Consider the following 15498-nt stretch of genomic DNA (forward strand, 5'->3'; position numbering starts at 1 on the left):
ATTTAAAAAAGCGGCCAAGTGCGAGTCGGACTCGCCCCTGAAGGGTTCCGTAACAGCAAGTAACATAATAAAATTGCGGTTTACGGTTTATGACGTATTAAAAAATAATAATCATAGATTTTTTTTAGTTTTATTATTCTGTTATTTTAGAAGTTACATGGGGGGGGGGACACACATTTTACCACTTTGGAAGTGTCTCTCGCGCAAACTATTCAATTTAGAAGAAAATGATATTAGAAATTTCAATATCATTTTTGAAGACCTATCCATAGATACCCCACACGTATGGGTTTGATGAAAAAAAAATTTTTGAATTTCAGTTCTATGTATGGGGAACCCTAAAAAATTATTGTTTTTTTTCTATTTTTGTATGAAAATCTTAATGCGGTTCACAGAATACATTTACTTACGAAGTTTCAACAGTATAGTGCTTATAGTTTTGGAAAAAAGTGGCTGTGACATACGGACGGACAGACAGACAGACAGACAGACATGACGAATCTATAAGGGTTCCGTTTTTTGCCATTTGGCTACGGAACCCTAAAAAGGCATTCTAAATCAAAGAAAAGTGACGGTTCTTTGATCTTTTAGAGGCTAATTTGATGACGCATATCGAAATATAACTGTAGTGTTTATTTTAATTAAACTGCTCGACAGAGTATAACGAAATCTAATTAACATAAGAAACTATTAGATGTTATAAATTTTTGTCACTCTCCCAACTGAGACGAGTCTAATGTTAACTCACACATAAAAATTCATCAAATCGTTTAGGCTACAGGGCAAAGATAGACAAGCATAAACCTGAAAAACAATACTTTAATTGTACAGTAGGGTCAGGCCACAAGGACCTTTAATTATATAGCGAGCCTAGTCCCAACCCATAAATTGTGCACTTTTAATCTGTTTTACGATTTATTTGATGCCTATCTGGATCATTGCAACGTCAAAAACGTCAACCTTTAAAACTTTTTTTATGAGGGTACTTTAGGACGCTGTAAAGGTTCGATCTTATTTATTTTGTTTGAGGTGTTTTATGACGATTTTATGGGTTACGTTACTATCGATTGAATGAACTTCATTGACACGTCGCCTAAGTAAATTTAACTCTTCTAATGCTAGTTTGTATTTGGGTCACATGTAGGGTTTCTGCTCGAGATTTCTCGAACTCGAGACAACTCGGGAATTCTGGCTTCATTCGAGACGAGAAAAGAAATTTTGTTTATTCGTCGTATTTTTAATAATTATGGGGCAATATTTCTGTTTTTTTTTTATATTATCAAATTATACACAAAAAGTTTATACTAAACGGTTTATACAAAAAGACTTGAGACTCGAGACAACTCGAGAATTTGTGCTCGAGAATTCTCGAAACTCAAGAAATAAAATGGGACGAGAAATCAGGCTGCGTAGCCAAGATGCCGATCGCTTACGCTCCGTAGAGATCGAAACGCAACTGTCACTGTCGCACTAATATGGAAGTGTGATAGAGAGACATAATGGTTTTCGTTGTCGAAGCGATAGCGATTGTGACCTTGGCTAGGCCGCCAGAAACCTTAGTCACATGTCACGTAAAGTTGACTTTTGGACTTTGAAACAAACAAAAATAATGGTAGAGTTTTCACTATAACTCCTTCTGGATATTCAAAATGTGAAAGTTTTAAAGCTCATATATTAGGAATAACGCATAAACTGCTCAGTAAAATATGAGTAGGTAATATTTGGGATATTATTATCACATTCCCTAAGCGGGTGAAATGGGTGGTAAAAATTAGTACCTAATATATTGTAACAAGAGACTGAGGCAGCTTAATGTCTACTAAGGAAACATATGCCTGTATTCGGATTTCGAGATAATCACAAGTTCTAGAGACGATCTAGAGATCAACTAGATCTACATTAGATATCGACTAGATGTGACTTGGATATCTAAGTCATAACTTGTCGAAATCGTTCAAGAGGACCTCCAGAATCGCGGAAACGTCAAATTTGACATATCTATCTTACAAATCTTTAAATTATCCATATCGTAACTTGTTGAAGTCTAGTAGAAATCTAATTCATTTTCCGAATCGAGCCGTGAGTCTAATCTAAAAAGTTATACACACGGCAGTGAGCCCAAGCATTTAATAAATATGTACCTACCTATGGGAAATTTACGGAACCGTGATGGGATTTCTAAATCAATTATTTCTAGATAGTTATCCGAGAAATAAAGTGTAAACACTTGAAAACAAAATGAATTGTTAATCACCGTGCGAAGAAATCGTATATAATGCTGCTGCTATAATACCCCCCCCCCCCCATTCACATGAAAACCGTTAGATAGTATGTTATAAAATAACCTTTAATGGACAAACCCATTACGGTGATTATTCGAGTATTCGATTCGATTGGATCTTCGGGTCTAACCAAAATGTCTAACAATAGTTCACAGTGAAACAAAAGGAAACACTGTCTCTATCGCACTAATATGGAAGAGTGATAGAGAGACAATATCGTTTCGTTTCGTATTCTGCAAACGATTGTCATCTTGGATAAGCCCACAGTTCAAATATTTAATCGCTACCTACGTGTACAACGTTCGTTGTGATTTTAATTCTAACCCGTCATGCCTATAAGATTTTAGGAATAGTAATTGTTTAGAAATATGTACGTTAATTGTGTCCAACTAATCAAACGTTTCTCAGGAAAATAACGGATCAGTTTCGATATCCGAACTACAAAATAATATCTCACAAAAGTACTCCTTTATATCGAAAACAAAGGGTAAACTTTTAACCGGTACCTACTGTATATAAAGGTCCCAAGTGACTTAAAATGGTAAATTTATATAAAGCCATAAATAAACAGTCCAATCTCATTTCGTGTTAATTAAATCCTGTTTTACTTAACAGCTGAAACATATTTATTTTGTTTCATCTAAATTGAGACCAATACCAATTTTACTTCTCTTATATTGCCAAATAAATTGGGTTAAGCTTAGATATATAATTCGTTGTTTTCATTCAAACAGAAAACTAATTTACAATGTACTTATACATTGATTGAACCACATTGTCTTTATAAATCATTTATTATTTTGTATGAATACATTATCATCATCATCATCCTGGCGTCAATCCCGGCTGTGCCCCCGCGCGGGGCGCGAGGACCCGGGGTCCGCCTTCCGACTCCTTCGTGACCACTTTGCCCGATCTTCGGCATCCCTGGTAGTGAGTCCGTTGGCACGCATGTCCTCCTTGACGACATCAAGCCATCGCTTCTTGGGCCGGCCTCTTCTTCCCGTACCGGGAGGAGGCGGCATGGCCAGGCATTTGTTACCCACGTAACTTGCCGGTCTGCGCGAGACGTGGCCATACCAACGAACGAATACAGTTACTTAGTAAAAATATATAAATTGATTCTTACTCGTGCTTAATTCTTGTAAAAACTATAGATGAATCTGGGACTAGTTACTATAGTTAGATTGTAATTTGCGTTTTTTAATGAGTTATTTTTAATAAACTCTAAAAATCGTCTAAACTGTATCCCTTTCATAAATATCTTAAGTAAGTATATCCCCTGTGACGAGAACTATGTAATACTTAGTCTAATTAATATAAGGTAGCTACTATTAATAATAAACTAGTTTCTAATTAAGTATACCTTTAATTTTCGCCCCAAAGCGCGCATTATGTAATGAAAGACCACCCGTGCAGTGCCATTGTATTGTTCAGTCGACTTCAAAAATATGTTTACACTTTTGCACCTTACTCCTTTGTAATAAGGCGAAAAATGTAAACATATCTTTGACGTCGACTGTACGAAACTAATGAAAGAGTGGAAAATTAAAACTGTAAATATTAAAATTTATTACTGAAGTTGTTTTGCGAAGGAAAATTAAAACAGGTGTATTTGGGTAACAATGTTGACTTTAGAATACAATACAATACAAATAGAGCAATAAAGATAAATTGCTCACCAACTTTAGTAGTTTTGACGAGGTTTTCTTTTGACAATTAATGTCAGCAGCTCAATATGGAAAATGATAAGCAGAGGTCTAGCCAAGATGACAATCGCTTGCAGAAATCGAAACGGAACACTATAATTTCCATACATTATTCACTATATTGGCAGGCCCCCAGTGAGGTGCTCTATTATGCGCCATCATTCTAATAAAAAATCGAATATTTCCTTAATACCAATATTACTAAACTATAAATAAGTAAACAGAGCATTAGTCATAACCATTAGTATAAGTAACAAGGCAATTGTTTGGACCCATTTCTTCCAAAGGCGTCGTAAAAGACGACTACGCGAACTTGTGCTAGCAACAACTACTTACCTACCTACATATAAAGTTCAATGCAAATACTTAAGCGTTCCGTGTCCCGTTAAAAAAATCCATATTACATTATTAGACCAAGATGATTCCTTAGATAGTAGGTGAATACAGACTGGCCGCGTAGCCAAGATGCCGATCGCTTACGCTCCGTAGCGATCGACACGCAACTGTCACTGTCGCACTAATATGGAAGAGTGATAGAGAGACATAATGCTTTTCGTTGTCGAAGCGATAGCGATTGTAACCTTGGCTAGGCCGGCTGAACAGATAGTCACATTAACTTTGACACGCAACATAAAGTTAATATGTATATAATATTAACCAACTTTCAAAGTGAAGCGTGCGAGCAATTTTTCTAATGTCATGTTCATGTTCTAGACTACCTAACTTAATTCCAAACGATGGAAACTGACTTCCATTAAGTTATTAAAGTACAAGTATAACGTCTTTGGAATAACCAATGACGTGCTTTTTTGCTTCAATCGTTTTTATCAGCGTAATTGATAAAAATATTGGTCATGTATTTTTGATAAATGACGAGGTCAAAAGGGCAAGGCTCATTTAATTGGTTATTGGTGACAAAATAATTACGTACTTATATTTTGTAAAATTTTTACATTCATTGTGATAGTGAGGTCGATGTTTTTAGGGCACTCTAGTAGTTTAACGAATGAGTTCACGAAAACAACCGCATAATCGTGCTACTATATTAGCTATATACCATAAAATATAAAATAATTAGCAGCTGGTATAATATCCATCTAAAAATAGACTTAATAACTGTGTCTCAGACACGTACTTAAAGTTATTGAGTCTTAGACACGTACTTAAAGTTATTAGCATAACTAGAACTAAGACGTAGACGTATTAAATAAGACTAGAAATTGTGGAATAACCTCATGTTACTCAACATGCCTAGAGCCTACGTGACTGTAGCCATCTACACACAGGGCATAATTGATGTGCTTCTTGTATTTAATTTAAACGAAACTACTCAAACTACGTAGAATGTAAAGATTTTATTGTAAGAAAATACGAGAGCAATTTAAAAAGAAAGTCTATTTAAAATGAAAACATAGCTTAGCTTTACCAACCCAAATTGTTGCAATTTATTTAATTAGCAGTAGGCACGCCTATTTATTTCCTCCACAATTCATAAGAACAAAAAAAATGAGCCAGATAAGGAAAATACATGTACTATATTAAGGTTCATATTCTTTTCATTTCGTCATAATTGTTATTGTAGAAAGGAATGCGTTCATTACTTATAGGCCAGTACCAAGAAACATTTTCGTACTTAATCATACTATATGATATATGATTTGTATGATTATTGGTGCAATAAAGAATATTTACTTACTTACTTACTTACCTATTTCTTTTAATTATTTAAAACTAACCATATATTTTCTTTGTCAACAGACGCGGCTGCACAGAGCTCCTCACAGCGGCCACCAGACCGAAGCATGAGGAAGACTGCAAATTTGACACCATGACCTGTCCCATCACAGCAAACTGCTGTTCCATACCCTTCGAAGAACTCTCCGCTCATCTCCAGGGCACCCACAACATCATTGCCGTCTACTCACAAAAAATCAAGATCCTCATAGAAAACTTCCAAACCAAGTTGAAGAAAACCGCTTGCTGCAGAACTAAATACAAGATCATTCTGCTTCATCAAAAGAGCGCGTTCATCATCAAAGTATGCATCTACAATTACCACGTCAGAGTAGAAGTGATGAGGAGAAAACTAGGATACATCGCAGACGCCAAGTCTGAATCTAGGAAAAGCGACTACTGTGCTTTAGTCGAGTTCCAATCTAAAGCACTAAGTACAAAGTCAGCCATACTAATTGAGAATGAGAATTATAGCAAGAAAGCTGAAATACAGTGGAATGATGTAATCATGAAATCGGAAAACGACGAGGCTATTACGATTCACGTTAATATTGGTAAATCTGATGCTGAAAGGAAAGATTATGCGGAATCATAGTCGGCGTGACGATGAATAACTTAAGCTGCTAATTGAACAATTTTGAGAAGTCTAACTTGAGACTTGATTGTGATATAAGGGAAGAATACTAGTAAGCTAATGTGCTACTGTTGGTCAATGAAAGGTGGACGGTTTTGACCAATTAGAGCGTCGGTTGAAGTTCTAAAGACACTGGTGCCATCTGTTAGCTTGATGTGTCATTCCTTTAAATAAATAGACACTTTGCTCAACTATCTCAGTGAGTTAGCTGTCTTATTTTTAATCAGCGCCGGAACTCTTAACGAAGGTCAATTCGGCTTTGGCGATATCGTAAATGTGGTTAATTATTTCGGCCTTAAGAGATCTGTGAGCTTAAATTGTATCATTTCCTGTTAAAAAGGTCAGAGGTTTAGTAAATTCGATAAAACGAGTGACGTCTCTCAGTTATCGGTCTCATTATGTGACGGTATGAACACATGTTTTATGTAGTCAGTGTAAAACTCAAGAAATTGATAATAATTATCTCTTAGTCAAATTTCAAGGAACAGTAACATTCCAAATATAATATACATTTCAAAGCATTTCTTTTCGACGTCAGGTTATATTATATTGCCATCGAAAGCCATTTCTTAATAATTCAATACCTACATGAATTTATTTGTATTAAATTTATGAATGAATGAAGCAAAGTTCCAGGTTTCTTTTATGTAAACGACCAATTGTGACTGATCTAGTTTTAAACTTAATTGTATTGTAATACTAAGATTAGTATAATAAAATTATTAATAAATATGTACTTAGATTTTTTTTACACAACATTGCATTTTTATTTCTATCTACTTCTATTTTACCTGGCTACCAGCAGCTCCCTGTTTAATTAATACAGTAAAAAAGGACGGGTAGTCTATCTCGCGAGATACTGTCGCGTCCCTCCTGTGCTAGGCCGGGAGGAATAAAAATATTAATGATAAACGATACCTACTGGTAAATTCAATTATTAAAATATTGTAGATATACTCCGCTTACATGGAAACTATCCCGAAAGTTGGTGGCAAATACAGTTGAGCTCATATTAAATGATGTGGTTTACTTAAATACAGTTACAAGATAAAAACAAAATTTCTAGGATTTTATAATTGATAACAGCGACAGTTCAAATATTTGGTTTAATTGTAAGTAGGTAGGTACCAAATATAATTACGTTCTTAGGGAAAGACTTTTTTCAATTATTATACATATTTAAATTATACGCATTTTTAAATATACATTTTGCGACTAAAATGATATATGTCGTGGTTACATATTTATTTTATATCTAAATTGAAGAACTCATATAAATACCAGAGTTTCATTCTCATTTTCTATGCGAATTGTTTTTTCTAGTTTAATCTTTCGAGCGTTTGGAGGTGACATTGCAATACGGCATTTATAGTTTATTGCCACTGAAGTCACGTCGCGCATCTTATTTTATTTGGCAATATTCTTCGTAAGTAATCGAGGACATAAGCCCCAATCCCTACATGACAAAATTTCAACAGCTATTCGTTTGTAACATTTTTTATTGTCAACCTAGAATTCCAAGGATCTGAAACTAAAACTAATCCAACCAATCCAACCGGTACGAATGGAGGCCCAAGGGGGAGGCCTATGTTCAGCAGTGGACGTCTTATGGCTGAGATGATGAAACTAAACTGATACTTTAATACGGAACCCATGTCGTATATGCCTCTACCCTTTCTCAGCCTGTTTCTATAAAAGGAGATAGGAAAATATCCATTTCGTAAAGGAAGTTTGTGTTTAGCGATATGGGCTTAAAATCCAGCTGTGCACGTGACCTGCCAAACCAGATGATAAATAGTTCGTCGAACCAATACATAAGATATATTATAAGTAGAGGTGACACTACAACAACATAAAACCACATGGTCACTAAACGCGTGATCTCATCACGTGATATTGGGCCGGTTTTTATTTTGGTAAATATATCAAAAGTTGGTGAATAGATACATCTCCTTATTCTGTACTTCTGTACAATACAGGGTGAAATTTTAACTACCAGCCATACTCGGTGTAGTGTCTTTATAGGTAATTCTGAACAACTTTTAGTATGGCACCAATCCCGATATCGAGAAAAATAATTTGGCTGTTCATACAGTCCGGCTGATTTGATGCCGCTGATTTCTATGGGACACAGACACAAAATATGACTGGTGGTTAAGATTTCACCCTGTATAAGCGCAATTTCACCGTTTGTAATAAAAAAAATCGTATTAGGATCTCAACGGAAAATTAATGTTTTTTTTCCAAATTGGGATTTTGTGTTAGTTCAGAATAACGAGCTGTTCAACTTCAAACTTACAAAATTTTCAATTTTTGATAGTGATGATAAACAGCTTGTCGACTCAACATAGACAAGAGTTAACACTAACACCACGATTACACACGCCCGTAGTCTTTAACCACACGAGCATATAGCGTGACCTTGGCCAAATGGTAACAGACGGCCTTATTGCAACTGGGGCGGTAACGGTCATCCACTTGACATGCCGCGCACGGAGCGAGAATGTTTCCATTGTGTACTATTGACTGACCTGACATGAACTTTCGACCTTTAACTGACGTAGCGTAAACGTCTAACAGACGTCATTCGTCTGTTTCATACATCATAATTCATAAAGTACCGAGGAGAGTATTATTTATTCATCAAAAATGTAAAAAACAGAAAGAACAACAACAACAACAAAAAGATGGCGCTAGTGCAGAGTGGAGGTAGACGGTAGACGGGTTAGGTAGGGCTGCACCGTCATTGAGACCGAAGAAATGTTGGATGGGTTTGAATTTGTGCCGTGTCCCACGGATACTCACACAATGCTGGTGGCTCGCCCATATAACCATTCCAGTCGCAGAATCATCAAAGTGGTAACTAAATGTCAGATGTGTCGTAACAGAGTCCACACAATGTGTCTAGAATTGTTTCGAAACAAAGTGTCGTCGCCGTGTGTACACTTTTCCGTAACAAGGTGTCGACACATTTGTGTGCACTTTGCGTGCGGTTTGCGACTAAATCTGACAGCAAATTTGTGACAGCAAATGTCAATATAAAATACCTCTTGAAAACCAAGGTTTGTCAAACTACTATTAGTGTCTCGTGTGCTCGTAAGTAATTCTAGTAAGTCATCATGGGCGATGCAAATGATAATAATCGACCAAAACCATATAAACACCCAACACCCGTCAACCTTTTACAGAAAAGTTTTTAAAGAAATGCAATAAGCTACTTAGGTCAGCCAACGAATGCTCCAAAAAGTTGTAGAGGGAAATGCTCGGAACACAATTTTTGACTCTGTAACTTGGTTTGGACAAGTTAGGAGGTGAACATATCAAAAGTCCCCGGCCGTAGCCCTTGAGCGGGGGGAAGAGAGGGGGCTTTGAAGGTCCCATTTTCCGGTTTTTCTATTATATCTCGGAAACTATGCATCTTAGCGACATGACCACTTATACAAAATGAAAGATAATTTAATTTGTTACAAGTTTATTCAGTCAATTTTTTCGATATGTTGAATAGTTTTTGAGATATCCGCTCTTGAAAGTTTATTTAGGGCTCTCAATTTTATCTTGATATATCTACATCAGTGAAGGTGCTAGGCCGTGTATGGTATCGTTTTCGTATAAATCTGGCTTGCTGAATCCATTTAAGGTATCACATTGACACCATTCCACAAAATAAAATAAAAAACTTTTTAGGGTTCCGTACCTCAAAAGCAAAAAACGGAATCCTTATAGGATCACTCGTGCGTACAGACGCATGTCTGTCTGTCTGAGTACACAAAATAGTTCTTTACCTATAGATGACAGGAAAACCTATTAGAAATGTGCAGTCAAGCGCGAGTCGGACTTAATGTACGGAACCCTTAATACGCGAGTCCGACTCGCACTTGGCCGGTTTTTTTTAAACTCCTCTTGACGCTTAACCGCTGAACCGATTTCGTTGAAATTTGGTATAGAAATAGTTTGCGTCCCGGAACAGGACATAGGATAGATCTTATAACCAAAATCATCTTTTGAAGGTGTGAAAAGTGGCGTGGAAATTTGTACGGGAAATCAATAACCGCTGAACCGATTTATATTAAATTTGGGATGGTCTACATCTTTGATTTAGTTAAAAATGATAAAAAAAACATGACTTCAAACCTAAACTTAAACAGTATTAACTTCAAGAAGTCAATTCTGAATTCCCCCCTACACCTCATTTCACACCTTTAAAGGATGATTTTTGAGATAACTTATTATGTCCTGTCTCGGGACTCAATATATATGTGTACTAAATTTAAATTAAAACTGTTCAGCAGTTTAAGCGTGAAGAGGAGTTTAAAAGAAAGTACATGTTTTTACTTTGGAATGGTGTCAATGTGATACCATAACTATATTTGGTACTGCGAATTTATACGAAAACGATACCAAACATGGCCTCGTAGCTTTACTGTTGTAGAAGTCAAAATAAAATTGAGAGCCCTAAATTCTTATTACTTGACCAAACTTGTGTAGAAGGAAAAGGAAAAATAAAAGTCTTCGGCAGGAATATAAGACACAAATATAACTTTTTTTTTGCGTTAGTATTTCAATCATCAAATATAAACATACCTTGATTATATCATTCTAGTGAGATCCTCACAGATAAACAAAAACATTTACTTAAAAAATTACAAGGTCGAAATGTCACGGAACTTGTGAGAGTAATATGTGAAAAATAAAAACTTTTATGACAAAAAAATCTGGACACAATTTAAGAAGCATCCCATTGCGTCGAGGAATCATCTGTATTTTTGCTTGTTTCATTACCTCCTCGCTTCTTTTTTTGTCCTTTGTATTCTGTAGCAATTTGTTAGATCTGAAAATAAAGATAACTTGCGTCGTCACGGATGTCGATTTATAGGTTTTAGGGAGTGCAGAATTCGAAAACGATGATCATTTTATAATCCAAGATGGCGGCTACGTATTTTGTCATAAAAGTCGTCATGAATATCGTTTTATAGGTTTTAGGAAGTGCCGATTTCGAAAATGATAACCAGTTTGGAATCCAAGATGTGTGCCGTGCACTTTGTCATAAAAGTCGTCATGGATATCGTTTTATAGGTTTTAGGGAGTGCAGAATTCGAAAATGATGACCATTTTGGATTCCAAGATGTGTGCCGTGCACTTTGTCATATAAGCCGTCATAGATGTTGATTTATATCCGCATTCGACATGGTCGACCATAATATTCTCATAGCGAAACTGGAGTTCTACGGCATTAGAGGCCAGGCCTTAAATCTTATAAAATCTTACTTTCACAATAGAACTCAATTTGTGGAAATTACAAACGTAGAAGGTAAATATGAGAATGTTATCAAATCCAAATCAATCAAACTAATGCGAGGAGTACCACAGGGTTCTATCCTGGGCCCAGTCTTTTTTGTGCTTTACACTAACGACCTGATACAATTTATAAGCAAAGAAATTCGGGATATCGGCCTAATAGTTTTTGCAGATGATACCAATGCAATTGTAAGCGCTAGTTCACTTGAGGCTCTGAACAGAAAGGCGAATCGAGTGCTGGAATTATTTGACTGGTGGTTTAGCTGTAACTACCTGAAGGTGAACCCAGGTAAAACCTGCGTTATGCTCTTGAGGTCTACAGTCAGGCAAAGAGACCATTTGAATCTGTCGTTCTGTGGCGATAAAATAGAAAACGTAAGCAGTGTAAAGTTTCTCGGTACTCATATAGACGATTTACTTACGTGGAAAAACGAACTCGTAAGCATAGTAAACTCCATTAGCTCGGCTTGTTATATCTTACGAAGCTTACGGAACATAGTGGAGCAAAGATACCTCAAGATGATATACTATGCACTGGTGGAATCAAAACTTCGTTATAGTGTCAAGTGCTGGGGGAATAGCTATGAGTATAACATGAACAACGCCTTTGTTATCCAAAAACGAGCCATGAGGACTATAGTGCGTATTCCACAAACTGAGTCCTGCAAGGAATATTTCATAAATCTCAAAATACTTACTGTCCCGTGTCTGTACATCCTTCTGCTCCTCACTGACTTGGTCAAAAGTCTAAAGGAGTACGAGACCAATGAAGAGAGGGAGACACGTGTAAGTACTAGAAGAAAATACCTACACTGTAAACTGCAGCCTAAACTTAATATAGTCACTCATTGCGCAGAATTTCAGAGTGTGCAGCTCTACAACAAGCTTCCCAGTGAGTGGAGGAACATCGATAGCCTTGTTATCTTTAAAAATAAATTAAAAACACTGCTGCTGAAAGAGTGCTTTTATTCTATAGTGGAGTTTACAACCTACCTTAGTAATTTGTCTTCGTAATGTTGGTATTAACTATTTTAGATAAATACGTATGATATTGTACTGCATGTTAGATTTTAAAATTCCTACATTTAAGGACCTAGATTTAAGCAACTTAGTATGTAGTTATATTCAAATACAATTGTCACATTGTTCATGAATAAATAAATAATAATAATAAATATAGGTGTTAGGAAGAGCAGATTTCGAAAATGATGACCATGACCAACAAAACGACATCCATGTCGACTTTTAACATAGTACATGGCCGCCATCTTGGATTCCAAAATAGTTATTATTTTCTAAATCTGCGCCCCCCAAAACCTATAAAACGACATCCATGACGACTTTTATGACATAGTGCATGGCCGCCATTTTGGAATCGAAAATGGTTATCGTTTTCGAAATCTGCGCCCCCCAAAACCTATAAAACGACACCCATGACGACTTTTATGACATAGTGCATGGCCGCCATTTTGGATTTCAAAATGGTCATCATTTTCTAAATCGGGGCCCCCTAAAACCCATAAAACGACATCCATGACGACTTTTATGACATAGTGCATAGCCGCCATTTTGGAATCGAAAATGGTTATCATTTTCGAAATCTCCGCCCCCCAAAACCTATAAAACGACACCCATGACGACTTTTATGACATAGTGCATGGCCGCCATTCTGGATTCCAAAATGGTCATCATTTTCGAAAGCGGGGCCCCCTAAAACCTATAAAACGACATGCATGACGACTTTTATGACATAGTGCATGGCCGCCATCTTGGAATCCAAAATGGTCATCGTTTTCGAAATCTGCGCCCCCCAAAACCTATAAAACGACACCCATGACGACTTTTATGACATAGTGCATGGCCGCCATTTTGGATTTCAAAATGGTCATCATTTTCTAAATCGGGGCCCCCTAAAACCCATAAAACGACATCCATGACGACTTTTATGACATAGTGCATAGCCGCCATTTTGGAATCGAAAATGGTTATCATTTTCGAAATCTCCGCCCCCCAAAACCTATAAAACGACACCCATGACGACTTTTATGACATAGTGCATGGCCGCCATTCTGGATTCCAAAATGGTCATCATTTTCGAAAGCGGGGCCCCCTAAAACCTATAAAACGACATGCATGACGACTTTTATGACATAGTGCATGGCCGCCATCTTGGAATCCAAAATGGTCATCGTTTTCGAAATCTGCGCCCCTTAAAACCTATAAAACGACACCCATGACGACTTTTATGACATAGTGCATGGCCGCCATTCTGGATTCCAAAATGGTCATCATTTTCGAAAGCGGGGCCCCCTAAAACCTATAAAACGACATCCATGACGACTTTTATGACATAGTGCATGGCCGCCATCTTGGAATCCAAAATGGTCATCGTTTTCGAAATCTGCGCCCCTTAAAACCTATAAAACGACACCCATGACGACTTTTATGACATAGTGCATGGCCACCATTTTGGAATCCAAAATGGTCATCATTTTCTAAATCTGCGCCCCCCAAAACCTATAAAACGACACCCATGACGACTTTTATGACATAGTGCATGGCCGCCATTTTGGATTTCAAAATGGTCATCATTTTCTAAATCGGGGCCCCCTAAAACCTATAAAACGACATCCATGACGACTTTTATGACATAGTGCATGGCCGCCATCTTGGAATCCAAAATGGTCATCATTTTTGAAATCTGCGCCTCCTAAAACCTATAAAACGACACCCATGACGACTTTTATGGCATAGTGCATGGCCGCCATTTTGGATTCCAAAATGGTCATCATTTTCAAAATTGGGGCCCCCTAAAACTTATAAAACGACATCCATGACGACTTTTATGACACAGTGCATGGCCGCCATTTTGGAATCCAAAATGGTCATCATTTTCTAAATCTGCGCCCCCCAAAACCTATAAAACGACACCCATGACAACTTTTATGACAAAGTATTTGGCTACCATCTGCATGCAAGACATTTCTATTATTTTTACGTACAAAAATGGCCCCCTGTCAACTTCCAACCGAGATTTAATCGATAATTTATTCGATTAATGTTCAGATTAATTCAATTTCAATCTATGTTAGGTCGACTAAACTAATCGTGATTAAAATTTGAGGATAAACTTTTTTTATTCCATTAATTAGCGCCACTTGCACCATTCCACTAACCCGGGGTTAACTGGTTAAACCTGGGTTAGTGGGACGGTGCAAGTGGGCCTTAGTCGAATAAACAGTTAATCTATTAAGTCCCATCTCTGACCACGTCATTTTTACACTTTGAGAATATCTGAAAACAAATGAACACAAGGAGCCATTTTGCAAATCCAGTAACTTTGTTATTACTTTTGACAGCGCGTGTCATGTGTCTACACAGAGTCGACACAAAGTCGAAACATTTGCGACTACTTTATAACTGCAATATTTCTCAGCCTTAAACAATATTTATACATCATAATTAACAAGTTTCGTAGTACGTAAAGCGTTATTTCTGTTATCTAAGTATATTATACGCATCGAAGTACTAAAAATGCATCAAATAATATATTTATGAACACAAGCACTGAGAAGTAAACAATTTCATTTCCGGCTAAACTAAAACAATGTGGTGGCGCGTTGATTATATTACACTTAGTTTATCAAATCACTCGAGCAGTTTAATTCCCCATAATAATTGAAGTCCTATTGTAATATAAATGCAAACAATATATAATTACGTCTTGTAATCCGTTTTAGAGATGGCGTATTAATGTCACTTATTTTTATTTAACTATTTTTCCATCTGACAGTTTCCATTTGACAGGAACAAAATGAACGAATGAACGAATGATTTTGGCATA

The 15498-nt window shown here is 36.6% G+C and overlaps 2 protein-coding genes across 2 annotated transcripts in view; one reads left to right on the top strand and one right to left on the bottom strand.

The window, feature by feature from the left end:
• LOC134669092 (probable E3 ubiquitin-protein ligase sinah) overlaps window positions 1-7115 on the top strand; it is a 53543-nt gene extending 46428 nt beyond the window's left edge. Inside the window, exon 5 of the mRNA XM_063526622.1 lies at window positions 5750-7115. Coding sequence (XP_063382692.1) covers window positions 5750-6320 — 571 coding nt within the window. The 3' untranslated portion in view covers window positions 6321-7115. The remainder of the gene's footprint in view (window positions 1-5749) is intronic.
• LOC134669100 (adenylate cyclase type 2-like) overlaps window positions 1-15498 on the bottom strand; it is a 128380-nt gene that overhangs the window by 111314 nt on the left and 1568 nt on the right. The window lies entirely within an intron of this gene.

The sequence above is a fragment of the Cydia fagiglandana genome, chromosome 11 (genome assembly GCF_963556715.1).
Source record: "Cydia fagiglandana chromosome 11, ilCydFagi1.1, whole genome shotgun sequence".
Lineage (NCBI taxonomy): Eukaryota > Metazoa > Arthropoda > Insecta > Lepidoptera > Tortricidae > Cydia > Cydia fagiglandana.